A 16,804-nucleotide genomic window follows, 5' to 3' on the forward strand; every position below is an offset into this window, starting at 1 on the left:
ACAGACAACTCCTCTCATTCAGCATACATTGTTTTCTCTCTGCATGCAAACCACACACCCTGTGCACACATCCACAAATTTGTTGCAGGTGACAAGAGGACATACACAAACAACTTTCCCTTCGTGCCCTGCTCGGCACACGGTGGTCGATGTGCAAACCAAACCCCAGAAACGTTAACAATTAAACAGATACTTTCAGCTGGGGAGGTAAAGGGTGGATTTTAACCATATACACCATATATTATAAAATACTAATGGTGCCACTCTTCAAATGGAAAGCTAATTTTTCCTATAGATTAGAATAGTTTTTAAAAACCAAAATAACACGAGGAGCAAGTTAGTACATGTAACAGATTTCCTACTTTAGAGGTTGCAATCTGACAAAAAGGAAAATACTTTCCAATGAAGAAGGTTTACATTTTAGGTGACATTCGAACTGAGCCTATCTTGACATTAATAATGGAAAATTGTCAGAAAAACTGAACAAACATACTATTTTAAGTAATGAAATACATGTACTTCTGTGAAAAGTGCTTGTGCACAAAATTCCCAACCAACTGATTTTAAGATGATCTGATGTACAGCATTTTATGATATTAGCTGCTTTTTTTCCCCTGCTGAAACTGGGTTTCTCAGCTTGTCTTCTTAGGTCATAGGCTCCCTCTACCTACTTCAGTGACACTGCAGTTGTATGGGCGAAACAATGCTGAACATTAAGTTGCTGACTTTTGTTGTTTTATACTATTTAATAGGCAATAAAAAAAAAAGGCTTTTATTGTAGCATAGAATTGCTATATAAATACTAAAGATTTTAATGTTGAAATAATAGGTCAAATGAATAAAAAATAAATTACTTGCTTAAAAATAAAAAATATATACAAACTAAATTGAGCCGAATGCCTCACGAAGCCACTAGCATTACATTCACTTTTGTATAACAAGAATGTCAATCCAAAGAATTTGATTTTTATTTTTGAAAGAAATCTTGATACAAAAGGCCATATTGAGGCCTGTTCATAATTGTGAGTACAAACCTGCATTTTTCCCCCCATCCCATCATGTAGCAACAGAAAAAAAAACACAAAAAAAACAAGTTGTCAAGTTGCTGGACAGTTATCCTTAAAAAGCACTTTGAACAGATGTCAAATCAGGGTTGAAGTCAAATCACTTTCATTCTGTTAAACCATGGCACCATCTAAAAAGATGGCAGCAGATTATGCTGTAAATTTTTTTTTTTTTTGAGTACAACACTAACTTTAACACGATAAAAAAACAAACACATTTTTGTAGATATTCATAGTGTTATACTTATAGCTTAGATCAAATGTCACACTGATTAACTGAATACAGCTGTACTTGAATTCATATATACATTTTGATTCCCACAATTCTCAGCAGACCTAAACAGAAGTATGTTTGCTTTTTAACTGAAAGTGACTTGATTTCAACCCAGGTGCAAACGTTACAATAAACTTATTCCCCCACAAATTTAAACTCCACAGAAAGCGCACACAGACCAAAAAAAACCAAAACCCTGAAAACATTGTCTTTCACCACGACCACGCTGGAAAAACAAAACAACAAACAAAACAAATACAAAAGAAAGACCCAAAAAAATTCTGACTAGAATATTCATTAGGAATTTACCTCAACAAGGCACTGCATTTGTCCTGTACAGCATCACAACATACTTCACAAAGCCTAAGGACATGATCCACTCACACATCCGTCCAACAATGGTGGTCAAATCAAATTAAAGATTAAAAACAACATTTTACATTTTAGCGGCTGTCAGTTTAAAAAACCTTCAGAGGCTTCTGAAATCATATTTTAAATTTTAAGGTTTTCTACAAACATGAACATAAAGGAAACAAAAGAAGGAAAATATGACTGTAGTTACATGGTTCTCACACATTAGGTAACAAAGGTTACCAAATATTACATGTACAACCTCAGAATAGCAATGTTGCCTGCAACATGGAGAAATTTACTGTGACACTGAAGGCCGTGACTGTACAAGATATGAAAATTAAGCAACAAAATTTTGTCAGTTCAGTCAGACAACAAATAAAATTTTATTTGTTAATATCCTTCTTTACAGAAAGAATTTCTGGCATCAGTAGCCAATGCAAAGGTTGCACATGCACAACAAGTGAACCAGTAGATAAATTTTATAAAAAGGGTAGAAAGACAGCAAAAAAAAGCTACTTAACAAAGAAATAAGACATTGTGTACCTTTTTATCACCTCCCCATTTTTTTAAATAAATATATTTCAAAGAAACAAACAAATAAAAAAAAAAAAGACAGAAATTCCTTTTCCACAAACACACACACTTCCACACAAACACATTTAAAACCCATTAGCTTGGGAATGCAATTACAAACATTTTAGCTTAGAACAACTACACAAAAATGTTTAAGACATTTCTAAATAGAACATCACACAACATGATCATCTCAAACAGAGTACATGATGCTTATTGCTGCTTATTTTAACTGATAATGTGCTTTCTACAAAAAACAAAAAACTGAGTCCTGATGAGACTTCCGAAGTGATGACATCTCTCATAAAAGTCACCGATTTAAGGCATGAACTGATTGAACCGGTTTGAAGTGCATGTTCTGAACAATAACAGGATGCCCTTGTTTTGAAGTTCTTCAAAGAGCCCATCACTTCCACTTAAACCTTCCTGAAGTCGTCACTGCTGTACAGTGGTAAAAGCAAAAAAAAAAAAAAAGGTGCAAGTGCGACCTTATGAATCCATAGGGATTAACAAAAGCTTTTAGAAGACACAAACCCGATTCCCCTCTGTAGCATGACTGTGGTGAGCAGGGGTCTGCCGGCATCTGCTAAAATCTCACTCACTTCAACCCCTGACTGAAAAAAATAAAGTAAAATAAAATAATCCACTGTGTAATGTCAACTGTCACTCACGAAACACATCTAGAACAGGTACATTCATATGCACCAAAAACATAACTGAGACTTTGCTCTGAACACCTGAGTCTATGGCTAAGTGCCTAACTAACTAATAAAGAACATAGTCCGTATTAGTTTTCACCTGCTAGCATCCCTGCAGCCGTCCATCATCACCTGGTTTCCTATACACCAACCACACACACAAACCACATTGTTTTCTACCTATATTGTTTAGACTCTAAAATGACTCGTGAGCATCTAAGTTATCTCCACATACCTAAAAGGACAAAACTATTTCTATGACAACGTGAAGGTGCTTTGAAGAAAAATGACCTTCTTGTTACCATTTACTAGAAGAAAGATGAGGGTCCAGCTCCCCAAAAACATCTAATTTTTTAGTTTGTGCTCTCCCTACTAATTAGGGAATACGATAAAGCATTAGCCATTTATTATAAACTCTAGTGTGGGAGTTTACAACATGTGCAAATGTAGTTCGGGCCTAGCATGTCCCTATCAGTTACAGAGATGTTGGAGGATCCAGTTTTTCAGGATTCCAGTGTTTTCGACAAATTGGGAGGGAGAAGCCTTTTACTTTTGTTTTGTGCCCCTTTAGGGAGTTCTGAAAGATAACAGACAGTTTGAACTAGCTCTCTAGCGCCAACCCTGAATCCACACGAGTGTTAATCCTAGTTTCCTTGTGTGTGCAGACACCTGAGACTGAAACTAGCTTTGTGAGTGGTAACAGGTAATGAATCGGTGTTTAGAAAACCAGGAGTCTATGCTGCGCAGACACACAAACACCTACAAAACCCACTTGGACAAAACATTATCAATAACAAGAAAAAAATCCATATTAAAATAAGATTCATATAAATAATTTAAATAGCTATGCTAAAGCTAATGTCTTTTTGTAAATTTCTTAAATGGGCAAAAAGAAGTGCTAATAATGTGCTATACAATTTAGGGGACTTAAGGGGGTGGTAATTTGGGCAATAACCACATGACCATTTTACCACAGCCCACAACTAAACAGTCAAACAAAGTCCAACACGGAGGATCTTTTAACAACATACTACTTCTCTAACTGTCCTCCAAAACTTGTGACAGGTCACCAAAGTCACAGTCAAACAGTTCGCTGATGCCTTCGTGGTCCTCTAGTCCAAAGTGGTAGTCGTGACTGTGGGGGGGGGACAGGTTGATGAAACTGTCAAAGGGTACAGGGAGCCCCTCGCCATTTAGGAAGTCCAAGGAGGAGAGGGGCGAGAGGTTAAAGTCGGCGATGTCTCCCAGGCTGGAGAACGGGTCGGCTCCCAGGAGCGATTCTGTCACAGAGTGGAACACGTGAAAAGTAGAATTTGTTGCTACTGTGTTTGACCAAATAAACAGCTAATAACTAATGATAAAAATCAACTTTTTTCTAAGTCTGTAAAATATCAAATTGCCGCCCACATAAACTCAAAGTTCCTCCTGTTCGTTTTATCACACTTGTACACACTTTGGCAAACTGGTATTTTGACATCATAGCAGCAAAGGTATACTATAGGTGTTAGTATTAACATTAATGATGCCTGAATTCCAGTTAACTCAATCAGTTCTGGAGGCCAAGGCCGTCTCGTTACATCTGTGCTTTTTGTCAAAATGTCTGCTGTAAAACAAACAAATCAAAAAAAAGCCTATTACGTCAATGAAACATGCTTTGAAATTTAACTATGGGCTTCACCTATGATGAGGTGAAATTCATAGTTGACCCCACAACAATGCTTTATGCCAGCACTGCAAATGATTGCTGTATAACACATTAACATTCCAAATTAGCAGAGTTTATTTAATATGAAAATGAGAAGAGGGAGAAGCTAGTCAAGGACGTAACTGTGTAAGTGGTGGTAAAACTGCATTATGTTTTGGTTTTATCATATGTCAATTCTATGCCCGAGTGTGTGGTTACAAAATGAATGATAAACACTGAGAAGAAAACACCTAAAAGATGTGAGCTCAGTGATCTGAAAGCAAAACCGAAAGGTGGAAAAGAAGCTTGAAAGAAATCTAGATGTGTGTCACTGCTCATAACGACATGTGTGGCAGTAGAAATTGTGGCCTGAAAATCATGAAACATCAAATTACAAGTTGACAGCTCATAACCTAGAAAAGAAATGGGTTAAACATTCGATTCTCACGCGTTAAGATGAAGTTATATTCTTCCTAAAATGCTGAAACAGCAGTTTATTCCCTGTGCCCAACTCTAGTTGGATGTGCACACTTGTCTACCTCTTCTGCTTTTTACAGGATGACAACTTTAATCATGCAGTGACATTAACTTATCGAAAAGAGAAGTAGAATCTGCAGCAAGACTAAATCAAGAAGTCCATACTAATACTTTTACTTCAACCGATCCCACTTCATTTACGTCCACTGCATTGGACATAGATTCAAGTACACTGCAGCTGCTCTCCATGAAGATCTGCCATGTTTGTTAGCTGCAACACATTTCAGGATTCTACTTATATTCAAGTACAATTATTAAGTAAATACTCACCTGTGTCACCACCTAACACCAGTGATGAGGGGTCCTGCTGGGAGGCTGCGGTCACTGTGGATGACGTGGATGCTGGCGATGATAAACCCACTTCCAGTGCGGTCTTTGACGTTCTGGGTGCATGTTGGTCTGTGGGTCGCATGGGAGATGACACGAGGGAGGGGTCAGCGTTAGCTTTTGAAGGACTACTTCCTGTCACAGGGCTACAGACACCGGAGCTGTCATCCGGAAACAGGAAGACATCAATTGGACCGTGGGTGCTCTTGAGGGACACCTGGTAACCCTAAAGGACATAGACGAACATGTAAGAAAGCTTCCCATTATGCAAGTTTTAAAACAAAAAGCATTCAAGTGCCAAACCTCGCTGGGTTCCGAGACTTGCATCTGGGTCTCTGGTGGTGCTCTGATCACCATGACCAGCTGGTCTGGAGAATCAAATGACTTCCTCAAGTCCTGGCAGCACACATATCCCAGCGTGACGAACACAAAGATTAAGGAATAAAACGCACGAGTCCGAGACTTCCACAGAACAAATCAAACAAAATTTTATTTAAATAGCTCCAAAGACTATACAGATATGTAGAGAAAACCCAACATATCTATCTTAAGTAAGGTCTAGGCAACAGCGGGGGAGGGAAAATTCCCTTTAACAGAAGAAAGCTCCAATAAACCAGGCTCAGGGTGGGTGGGAATGTGCTTTGACCATTGGGGGGGGGGGGACTCTACTGCATAAATGTAGTCGAGTTGGGCTTCAGGTTTCCAGCTCATGAGAACTTTGTAAATGGTAACTCTCCAATTCATCATATCTACATTTTCTACTTGACTGGACCAGAAAACATAAGGTCAAAGACAAATTGTCTGACTTATGTATTTAAAATAAATAAATAAATAAAAATTAAACATTTACAATGAATGTACATATAGTACACAATGGCTGTCACATTTAAACACGACAATGCAGTAAATAAACTATTATGAACACTAATATGAACCCATTTGCAATATCTCCAATCCATATCCATCAGTCGGTTCACCTAAAAATAGTTCCAAGGATATTTTTTGTTCTGTGGGTCCTCTGTGAGCAGTCTGAGCTGTAGGTTGCATTTGGAAATGAGCTCATCCAGCTGTTCCTCAGCCTCTGTGAGGTCGCACACTTCCCTCTGCAGCTCCTTGTGGCGGGAAACTAACGTCGCATCAATTCGATTTCCACTGCAGTGGGAGCAAATTGTAAAATATTTGAGAGGTTTGTAGTCTCCAAATACAAATATCTGCTAGTTATTTACTTATTAGCTTCAGAGCCACAATTGATTATGTTTTATACAACAATAAGCTGCCTAGTCACAACAGTATTATTCAGTCAGGCAACATGGGTTTTATACTTACAGCCACTGTATGTTGTTCTTAGACTTCTTGGAGATGAGCTGAATGCCCTCCAGAACATTAGTTATGTCGTAGATGCGTCTCTTCTGGACATCGAGGACCTGTGAGGCCCAGTTCAGATCGACCACTCCGTCAGCCGACTGGGACAGCAGGGTTAAAAAGCGCTTGGTGGTCAAGTTCAAAGAAGTGTCATACCGGGACTTTTCTGTCGCGGTTCGAGGAACTGAAACGAAAAGAAGAGCAAACACTAGTTGGTTTAAAAGCTGTGCTTCCGACAACACTGGGTAGTTTCTTTCTTAATGAAACTACACCTCAGCTGCCACACAGCAAAGCCTGTAGCAGCGATGAGGAAGAACATGCGACCCCTCTTAAATTAAGGATTATAAACGATCACAGATTAGATTCTGGATCCATCCTGGAAAATGTAGCAAACTTCAACTCAACGGTGGAATTCAAATGGCCCGAAAAAGATCCAAAACCTTTAACTCCAGAAAACACATAACAGGCCCAGAAGGACGTTTGTTATGACAGGCTGCCTTTAGTGAAGCAGAAAAGTGAAAGAGAAATTGTTTAGAGGCTGCATTCTGATAAGGACTTAATGACCTAAAGAAGCTTTTCGTGCAATATAGAGCAGCTGTGGATAACGGATACTCTAACATTTAAAATCAGAGGTGTGAATGTACCTCTGGGAGGTGCTGGCGTGGAGGGTGGTGCTTTGCCTATGGACGGTCGGGTGGTGCTGACATACTGATGGTCACTATCCAGATCCAACTTCCTCTTTACCTAAAGGAATAAACATAAATGTAGGAACAGTAAGCACTGCGAAGTTTCAATTCTACATATTATCACAATTACGTACTAATTCTGTTTTAGGGAAATTGCCAATAAAAGAAAAAGAAATCCCTTCTTGAATAAAACAAAAACATGTCTCAAAGCAACAGGTGGCTGAACTTAAGCAGCTCTGGCACACAGAAGGAAGCAAATCTATAAAAACATTCTCTACGTTAAACAACGACTCTTCGTCTCTCCTCCTTTGGTAACCACTCTTAACCTCGTCTCTCTCCCTTTTTCAATACAACTCTCCTCACCGGCGGCCTTCCCAGAGCCGGTCGTCTCTTGTCCTGGACGCCCACATCGTCAGGGCCCTGTGGTGTGACAAACAGCAGGACTTCCCCCGTGCTGGTGGGAGCTGCCACCGGGTTGAGTCCCTCATTGCTGGGGCTGGTGATGATCACTATCTGCTGGTCTTCACCCAGGCTGATACTCCCAGAGTTCAGCAATGTCTCAAAGTCGGCCAACAGATCCTCCGATGTCTGCCCGGTTATCAGAGTCTCTGACATTGCAGTGTGTCACAGGTGTACCCCTTCACTGGACTTTGTGGATGTTGAGGGGTCACAAATTTGGATGCTGAAGTCAATCACCACCTTCTTGCAATTACTGTACTCATTGCACAATGGTGAAAGCGTCCGAGGATTTGCTTACAGGGGTTCATAGCCAGCTTCAACATTTCTCAAAAAATCCCAGTATTCCCCTACTGTTCATAATCAAGCTACTACACGCGTATTCTAACAATATAAATGGCAAATGCAATATAATTTTATCATAAGAAATAACTATTGCAAACAACGAGCTAAATCAATCTTTGACTTATGGTGAAACAGCAAGACAGGATGTTCAACCACACAGGAAATTAGGTAAATACAGTAACATTGCTAAATGCATGCAAACTCTTGCTCCTTGATACCAAGGCGCTGATACGTTGCCACATTAAGGGTCGCAAATTGGCCGTGACAGTAATAAACACCGGAGGGTGGCGAGCTAGCAATAGAGCGAGCTAATCTTTTGTGTTCATCTCTCCTGATGGTGCTGTACAGCCGCGAGGCCTGGCCACACTGTCCGGACTGCACAGCTACCGACCCTGCTAACAAGTTAGCTTATGTCCTAACAACAAAGACCGACACAAGTTAACAAACAACCCGGATCAGCCGTCAAACTGGCTGTTTACAACTATGAATATATTCTTTCTCCTTAAGCCGAAAATGGGGCTTGGTTAAAAGGCTATTAAAACTTTATAGTAGCTTCCAGGAGTAAGCTATCAAAATAAAATTTTTACTATGCGAAAGGCATCGCCGTGACTCAAGAGCATATATAAAAGTGCACATATAAAACCGACCGTCACTTTAGCATAAAATACATAAATATCATTCAATATGAAAATATAGGGCAAATTAGCATGCTAGCTAAGTTATTAGCCGTAGTTCTTCAACCCCCTCGTTTTGTTGGGGCACGCAGGAAGCAGTCCGACAAAACTGGAAACACGAGGAAATAAAGCGATGAAATACATGCGCATCCTTTAAACCAACCGCCGGTTTTTGGGTTGCTCACACCGACATCGGCCCACTTATGGAAGCGCCGTCCCGACCCCGTTATCGGCGGTTACTGTTGTTATTATCCCAGCTGATCTACATCTAAACAAGGCTCGGATGGTTTTCGCGCGAAATCTTTTTTGCCGCGAAACCGGCACGTGTCCCAAACTGGCAGTTCCCATTGGTTAAAAAGCTACACCTTCCGCACGGCTACACCGACGGTTCCTGATTGCCTTAAATGACTGTCAATCATCTTAACGTTCACAGAATCATCGATCCGAAGTTTAATTCGAGTTTCATGACAAGAAAATAACTCCTTGTACTTTTTGTAATATTCTATTTAGATTTTTAGACCTGGAATTGATGTGAGAAAAACTATGCTTTATGCTTTGAACAATTGGTCGTGTGTATTCAAGGTTCATTTGTGTTTCAAGTGTAAGTATTTAAATCATAGAAACTAAAAACAATAATTCCGACACACATTTTTATGTATTAATTTGAAACGGGTGAGACGGGTGATGTTTTCTCCTTGACTTAGATTTTTGCTGCCTTGTACCTCACTTGTAAGTCGCTTTGGATAAAAGCGTCTGCTAAATGACTAAATGTAAATGTTAAGCCCCAGCGTCGCATTTTCTTTCCGCGTGTCCCCAAACAGGCAGCCCATGCCAATCGAGCGCCTACCGCCTAGCAGAAGAGCTACAAGATGGCGCAGGCAATATTTGAAGTGCTTGAAGGTAGGACAATTTTGTTTAGAACAGCGTTACTACAGCTGTGATAAAACGTGAATATGTGTTTCACACAATGTCAATATACTGGATCCATTTATGTGTAGCGCAACCATGGTGTAAATCAACATAAATGCGTATATAATTGTTATAACAATCACAACATCACAAAGAAGGGGGAGTATCTTAGCCTGGAAACAAACCACACATTATGGACAGGTAAGGGACGGGTCAGCTTTTCACATCGCATTGTAGTCAGACAATAAAATGGTTTGGGCCTCTCCATGGCTTTCACCTGCATGTTAATTTTTTTTGTAGCAGGCCCTTTTGATGTGCAAATCATACTAATAGTCTGCCTGTGTCGGGTTGTATTGGATTATTTTCATTATTATAATTATTATTGGACATCTGTATATTTTCCAGCAATTTATTATCTGATTTCTATAAATTAAGTTCAGCTCCTGGACAAGGTTTACACATTTTATTTTGTCTTGTTTCACATAAGGGATTAGTGCAGAGGTCATTTCTCTGGTAGTGCCCTTTATTGAGATTTCTCTGTCATAGATGGGGTCATACACCATTCCTCACTCTCAGCATAGGGGCTAGATCTCTTAACGGGGTTAAATTTCATTTGAATGTAAAACGGTTGAGTGCCCCAAAATACAGTGGGGTGTCGCAGTATGTGGTTTATTACAGTTTCTTTGCCTTCCTCTTCTTCTTCCTCGTTAGGCATGGATAACCAGACAGTGTTGGCTGTCCAATCTCTGTTGGATGGCCAAGGTGGAGTTCCTGACCCAAACAACCAGAATGTGTCTGGAACGCCCACTATACAGTCTATGGGTATGTACGGCAAATCCAATACATAGGGGTGGCTAGAAAACAAACAGACGCAAAAAAAAAAAAAAAAAAGCCTGTAAAGGGCAAAGGTTCTTCCAAACAAACCAAATTGCTGTTGCAATTGTCCATCATCAAACCCTGTTTCCTGAAATTGGCAATACAACATAACATGTAAATAAAAATTTACATTTCTTTACATGAAAGTGGTGGTGTAGGCAAATTATCCTTCCATGACTGTCCTTCTTACAGATGATGAGGATGTGTTCCTCTGTGGGAAGTGTAAGAAACAGTTTAATTCTCTGCCAGCCTTCATGACACACAAGAGGGAGCAGTGCCAGTCTGCTGCCCCCTCACTGTCAACGGTGTCCTTAGCCTCCACCAATGCCTACACGCCCATTCCGTCAATCAGCTCTGGATCACAGACTCCTGCCAACAGACAGGTGAGGACAGAGAGGGTTGTATATGTGGCTGGTGGATAAAATGCCAAAAGGTTGTAAGGATTATAAATGTTGACCTAGTACTAGATGTTTTCTTACTTGACTAAATAGCTTTTGTATCAAGACAACAAACGGCAAACACTATTTATTATTATTGAATTGCTTCAAACTATCCACCAGGTATCTACCTACATTACAGTCCCTCCATCTCCTCTGACACACACTTTAGTCCAAGGCAACGTGCTGGTCAGTGACGACGTTCTCATGTCAGCTATCTCAGCCTTCACTTCCATCGACCAGCCCATGGCCACCATGCAGACACCTATACAGGTAAAACAAAAATGCCTGTAATGCATCACTTTCGTGCCAGGCTTCAGCATCACCAAAATCAACATAACTTCATAAATGATAAAATGTGGCTGAACCATTATCAACCATTATCTCCCTTTATTAAATTGCAGAGCAACCTTAGCATGCACACAGCTGGTGTGTCCTACCTTCAGCACCATCACCTTCACCACCACCACCACCATCACCATCATCATCAACAACAACAACAACAACAACAACAACAACAACAACTACAACAACAATCACAGCAGCAGCAACAGCAGTCCTCCCATGCTCTGCCTGCTGGCCAGACGCCAGCCCACTCCCTGCCATCTGGACAGTCTGGCCAGCAGCCACTCTCTTCCCAAGTCCCAGTGAGTCACAGCAATTCAGTGGTCCAGGTGTACAGCACACTGCCCCACATGTCTGGAGGTGGTGGTGCAGAGATTCACACTCTAGGTCTCCAGCCTTTTCATCCTGTGCAAGTGAGTAAGGCTTCCTGTAGATTAAATACCATCCCTGTATATTAATTATATGTATTATGTAATTGTCTGAAAAAGCATGTAGTTAGATGCACAGAAGACTGAAAGTGTCACAATGTAAGAAAAAACATAGAGCCTGTGTCTCTGCCTCAGGTGCCCAGTCAGTGTGTGGAGAGTCAGTCATTTACTACCCCTCCTGTCTACAGCCCTGTGAAGCAGGGCACCAAAACAAAGACCTGCACCATCACCACCAACATGACAGAGCTGGGTGACTTTGAAAAGGTCATCATTCCCAAACGGCCCAGGAGTAGCAAAAAGAGCCCTGATGGAGCAATGGGTCTGTGAGGAAAAACATACTTGATGGATATATCTGTTACAGTATATATAAATTCATGATCGTAGGATAACTGTCAATTTTTTAATTTCCCTCGTCAGCAGAGCAACTGAAGAAAAAAGGTCCAAAATTGAAGTGCAATTTCTGTGAAAAAATCTTCTCTAAAAACTTTGATCTTCAGCAGCACATTAGAAGGTGAGTTGACCGCCGCAGTAGACAATGGGCGTCCAAAATTAATCGTCTTTGTTTCCAGACTTAAAACTGTTTTCATCTACAGTCACACAGGAGAGAAACCATTTCAGTGTATTGTCTGTGGTCGAGCATTCGCCCAAAAGTCCAACGTGAAGAAACACATGCAGACACACAAGGTTGGATGGCCAACTAGTTTCTTTACCCAAATCATCTAGTTCTGAACACTTTAATAGAGCACCTGCAGTTTATTGTTGTGAGTTATACAGTAGTTTAAAGTAGATTTAACAGTCATTGATACCAATTATTTATTGGGATTGTTAACAATTAATATCAAACACCTCTTTTTCTTTGGATAAGATGTGAATGCAATATAATGTCCAATAACAAAGTAACGGCTGTCTTTACCTGATAGGTATGGCCTATGGGTGTAGCCAGCACAGTGTCCAGACTACCAATCACAGTGAAGGTGGTGCCAATGACTTCTACTGAGGAGGAGAGAGGAGGGGAGCTGCAGTTTTCGCAGGAAGGCGAACAGGAGGAGGAACAGCCACAGCAGCAGGCCAGTCAAACACAGGCAGAAGAAGAGGTGGCTCCGACAGGTGATACCCGTTTAATTTGCCATACTCACACGTCGAAATATTTATTTGAGCCAGTTCAATTACATTGGTAACATTCTGTTTACAATGTCAATTGTGTGATTGTGCTCAGAGTAAAATACAGTAAGTTTAAAGTCACTGATCCAGCAGCAGTTTGCATTAAAATTAAATGCTTGGTGACAGAAACTTCAAGGGATTTGGAGGAGAGTGCGGCCGAGGTTCGGGCTGTTCCAGGGGGCAGCCAAGAGGAAGCCGTGCAGAATGGGCTTCATCAGGCACAGATGCAGGCGCAGTCCAACCAGAGCCAACAATGTCCAGCTCAGACCAAGCAGATCGTTGTGATAGACAGCTCCTACCAGTGTCAGTTCTGCGGAAGCAAGTTCAAGACCTACTTCCAGCTCAAGTCCCACCTCACCCAGCACAAAGGGGAGCAGGTGAGTACCAAGGAGGGTGCTGTTGGGTGTGTCCGTTATTTCAGATTTGCATGTCTGAAGAAGTCTTGAATTTGCATGTGCCTGTGATTCTGTAATTGAAAGCGGTTTGTGGTGAGTTTAAGGGGAACACAAGAACACAGTGCAGGGTCAACATAAGGTAAATTATATGGAATTGAGTCGGTGAGATGAATCTGCTTGTGTGCGTCCCTGTAGGTTTATAAGTGCGTGTTAAAGTCCTGCTCCCAGACCTTCCAGAAATTGGATCAGTTTTTGGAACACATCCGGACACACCAAGAGCAGCTGACGTACCGCTGCCACCTCTGCAGCAAGGTGTTTCCGTCGCTGTTTGAACTGGGAGTCCACCAGTACTCTCACTGCTTCTGCCCACAGCAGAACACACGCAAGGAGACCACCATCTACAGGTCAGCTCTGCCGCTCGCTCGGATGATATGCAGTGATTGCATATTATTAATAGCAGAACAGAGTGAAAACAGTCCCAGCAACTAATTGAGATTTGCTATACAAACTACATAAATGCAGTGTCTGTCATTGATTCATTCATTTTCTTTTCTGCACACTGATGTAAAAGATCTGAATTTGTGCAATATTCCACCACTAATTGTTTTGCATTTACTCTCAGATGTGTGAAATGTCAAAGCAGATATTCCACCCAGGAGGCGTTGGAAGAGCATCTCCTCACAGCCTCGCACAGCTTTCCGTGTCCTCACTGTCAAAAGGTACAGTTCACACCAATCTGAATACACAAATATGATACAACTTTTCAGTCTGTAAAGTCATAATAAGTAGTATATTGTTGGAGGCTTTTGCTGTTCTGTCACATTTTGAGATCTTGTTCAGGCGCCTGATCTGCTCTCTTTTTTGCCATCAGGTTTTCCCATGTGAAAGATACTTCAGACGCCACCTCCCCACTCATGGCGTCGGAGGGAGGTTTAAGTGTCAGATCTGCAAGAAAGCCTTCAAGACAGAGCACTACCTCAAACTCCACAAACACATACATTCAGGTCTGAAAGACTCTCATAAAGCAGCTTGACAGCTATGACAAAGCCACTAGACAACTGTGCATTATCATAATTTCACAGATAAGCCAGGTTGTTACTATTTTTGCCTTCTCTTAGCTGGAGATTATTTGTCAGTGATGTATCAGTGTCTTATATTGGCAAAACACCTCACTTTCTTTAGTCCTAGTACACCAGTTTCATTTTCTATGACAGAAGGAAGAGCCCAGTGTTGATGTAAAGAAATGCTTTGTAATGCAAAAGTGAACTCAGAAGCTACAGATTAGACAAGTTAATGCTGAGATATCTGCGACTCCACATGATAAGAGTTTCTTTTCATGTGTGATGTTGTGTTTGGATTCCAGACTGAAGATATTCAGGTGAAACATGGACCCCAGATACGGATAGAAACGAAGAGCTTTAGCGATGTCTTTGTTATGTTCACTACTGTTTGTATACATGGGCTCTAAATGAGAGTCATCCATCGAAGTAAGGATCTGAAATTAACTTGGATTCCATTTCCCAGGTGAAAAGCCGTACAAATGCTCCCTCTGCGAGGCGACATTTAACAGAAAGGACAAAGTCAAAAGACACATGCTCATCCATGAACCCTTCAAGAAATACAAGTGTCCTTTCAGGTGAGGTTCTTTAATGGAAAGGTCAATGAAACACCCTCATTCTTCACATCTTTCCTTCTCCCTCAGATCTGCTTTATTGGGATTTATTTTTTTGATTCTTTCAGAATTTAATACTTTTAACTTTTCTGTTTTGACATTAGGACCCACGTGGGCTGCACCAAAGAATTCAACAGACCAGACAAGCTCAAAGCCCACATCCTGTCACATTCTGGTGCGTGAATAAAACCAATAATGGATTTTATTTAAGCAAAGATAGCGTCATATATATTAATGTTCTAATAAGTTGCAAAATGAATGGCACTTCCGCTACCACAGAATTATTATTTTTTTAATGAGCCAGTTTACTAGTGGAATATCTAAAAACTCAACAGATGTTTCTAAAAATGGTGATGAGCTCTACCAATTTCAGAAATACTGCTTTTAGAACATCTCTCGTGTGTATTAGCCACCTTCTACCACCACAGCAGCTCAAAATCCAAGAAATCTTCAGTTTGCAGTTTTTTTACACAGTACACGTAAGCGTGAAGTGAAGTGTCATACTAAAACAGATTCTTCTCTCCTATAGGTATCAAACCCTACAAGTGTTTATTTTGTCAGAAAGCATTCAGCCGCAGGGCTCACATGCTCGAGCATCAGCAGTCCCACACCGATAACTACCGCTTCAGATGCTCCACTTGCAACAAGGGATTCACTAGGCAGAGCTATTACAGAGATCACAAGTGCCCTGCAGCTGTGAATGGGACAGGAAGTGAAGGAGGGACTGGAGAGGCGGAAGGAGACAAGGGCGCAGGAGTGCTGATGGCAGAGGGGAAGGATGGACAGGACGATGGTAGAAGAGGCAGGTTTCTGAAAAAGCCAATGACCGGGGGAGATGGCCGAGAGGAGGACGACAGCTCCACCAGCAGCCATGAACAAGAGGAAACACATGGGGGGGAGAAGGAGGAGGGAGAGAAAAGGAGGAGTGATGAGGGATGTCAGGCTGCACTCACTGCTATTGAAGGGCAGTTGGAAAGACAAGAGGAAGAGGAGGAGGATGGTGTAGAACATGGCAGTGAAGCACTGGAGCAGATTTAAAACTATGTTTCTAACCAAAACTGTTTACAGCAGCCATGTAGTTTTATCTTTTGTGGGAGCATTTCCTGAACATGGACCAACTAACGCGGTTATTATTTAAAAGAAAAGCAATCCGGGAAATGATTTTGATATTTGTTTTAAATTAAAACATATACATTACATGCACTAATTTTAATACTTTTACTGTAGATGAAAACAATTTGTGAGAAATGTTTTCTGGTGTATCAGCAAGATAACCAGCAGTGCAGATTAAACCACAGTGGTTCACTGATATACGATGTCAGATTTAATGGCAAAATTTTGTTTATTTATAAGTTGGAAAAATGTAATTATTTTAAGTTTACCTGTGTCTCACAGTATATTTGTGTCCATATAAATGCTTATGCACATTGATTAAAATTCCAGCTCCTGGCACATGGAGTTTTTGTGTATAATCACTATGACATTTATTCTCCATTTATTGGTTAATGGGTCTTTACTATGAAAGTCTGATCTTGACATCAGAGATT

The 16,804-nt window shown here is 40.8% G+C and overlaps 2 protein-coding genes across 7 annotated transcripts; one reads left to right on the forward strand and one right to left on the reverse strand.

The window, feature by feature from the left end:
• Window positions 1-910: 910 nt before the first annotated feature.
• Window positions 911-9,334, reverse strand: e2f1 (E2F transcription factor 1). The gene is made up of 7 exons (XM_067528120.1): window positions 7,923-9,334; window positions 7,518-7,617; window positions 6,838-7,057; window positions 6,511-6,663; window positions 5,815-5,929; window positions 5,455-5,737; window positions 911-4,243 (listed from the first exon to the last, which is right to left on the reverse strand). The coding sequence occupies exons 1-7, from the start codon at window positions 8,172-8,174 to the stop codon at window positions 4,002-4,004; spliced, it is 1,365 nt and encodes a 454-aa protein (XP_067384221.1). The 5' UTR covers window positions 8,175-9,334; the 3' UTR covers window positions 911-4,001.
• Window positions 9,335-9,781: 447 nt separating this feature from the next.
• Window positions 9,782-16,738, forward strand: znf341 (zinc finger protein 341). 6 transcript variants are annotated; one of them, XM_067526808.1, is made up of 16 exons: window positions 9,782-9,934; window positions 10,655-10,765; window positions 11,012-11,202; window positions 11,380-11,529; window positions 11,661-12,014; window positions 12,165-12,348; window positions 12,447-12,540; window positions 12,623-12,713; window positions 12,950-13,136; window positions 13,317-13,567; window positions 13,781-13,989; window positions 14,208-14,304; window positions 14,457-14,589; window positions 15,110-15,221; window positions 15,362-15,432; window positions 15,787-16,738. In XM_067526808.1, the coding sequence occupies exons 1-16, from the start codon at window positions 9,904-9,906 to the stop codon at window positions 16,293-16,295; spliced, it is 2,775 nt and encodes a 924-aa protein (XP_067382909.1). In that variant the 5' UTR covers window positions 9,782-9,903; the 3' UTR covers window positions 16,296-16,738. The 6 variants fall into 6 exon arrangements, with proteins under 6 accessions (XP_067382909.1, XP_067382910.1, XP_067382912.1 ...); XM_067526809.1 differs by having other exon boundaries at window positions 12,450-12,540; XM_067526810.1 differs by lacking the exon at window positions 9,782-9,934 and adding an exon at window positions 9,983-10,144.
• Window positions 16,739-16,804: the final 66 nt, after the last annotated feature.

This window comes from Channa argus, chromosome 13 (assembly GCF_033026475.1).
Source record: "Channa argus isolate prfri chromosome 13, Channa argus male v1.0, whole genome shotgun sequence".
NCBI classification, from domain to species: domain Eukaryota; kingdom Metazoa; phylum Chordata; class Actinopteri; order Anabantiformes; family Channidae; genus Channa; species Channa argus.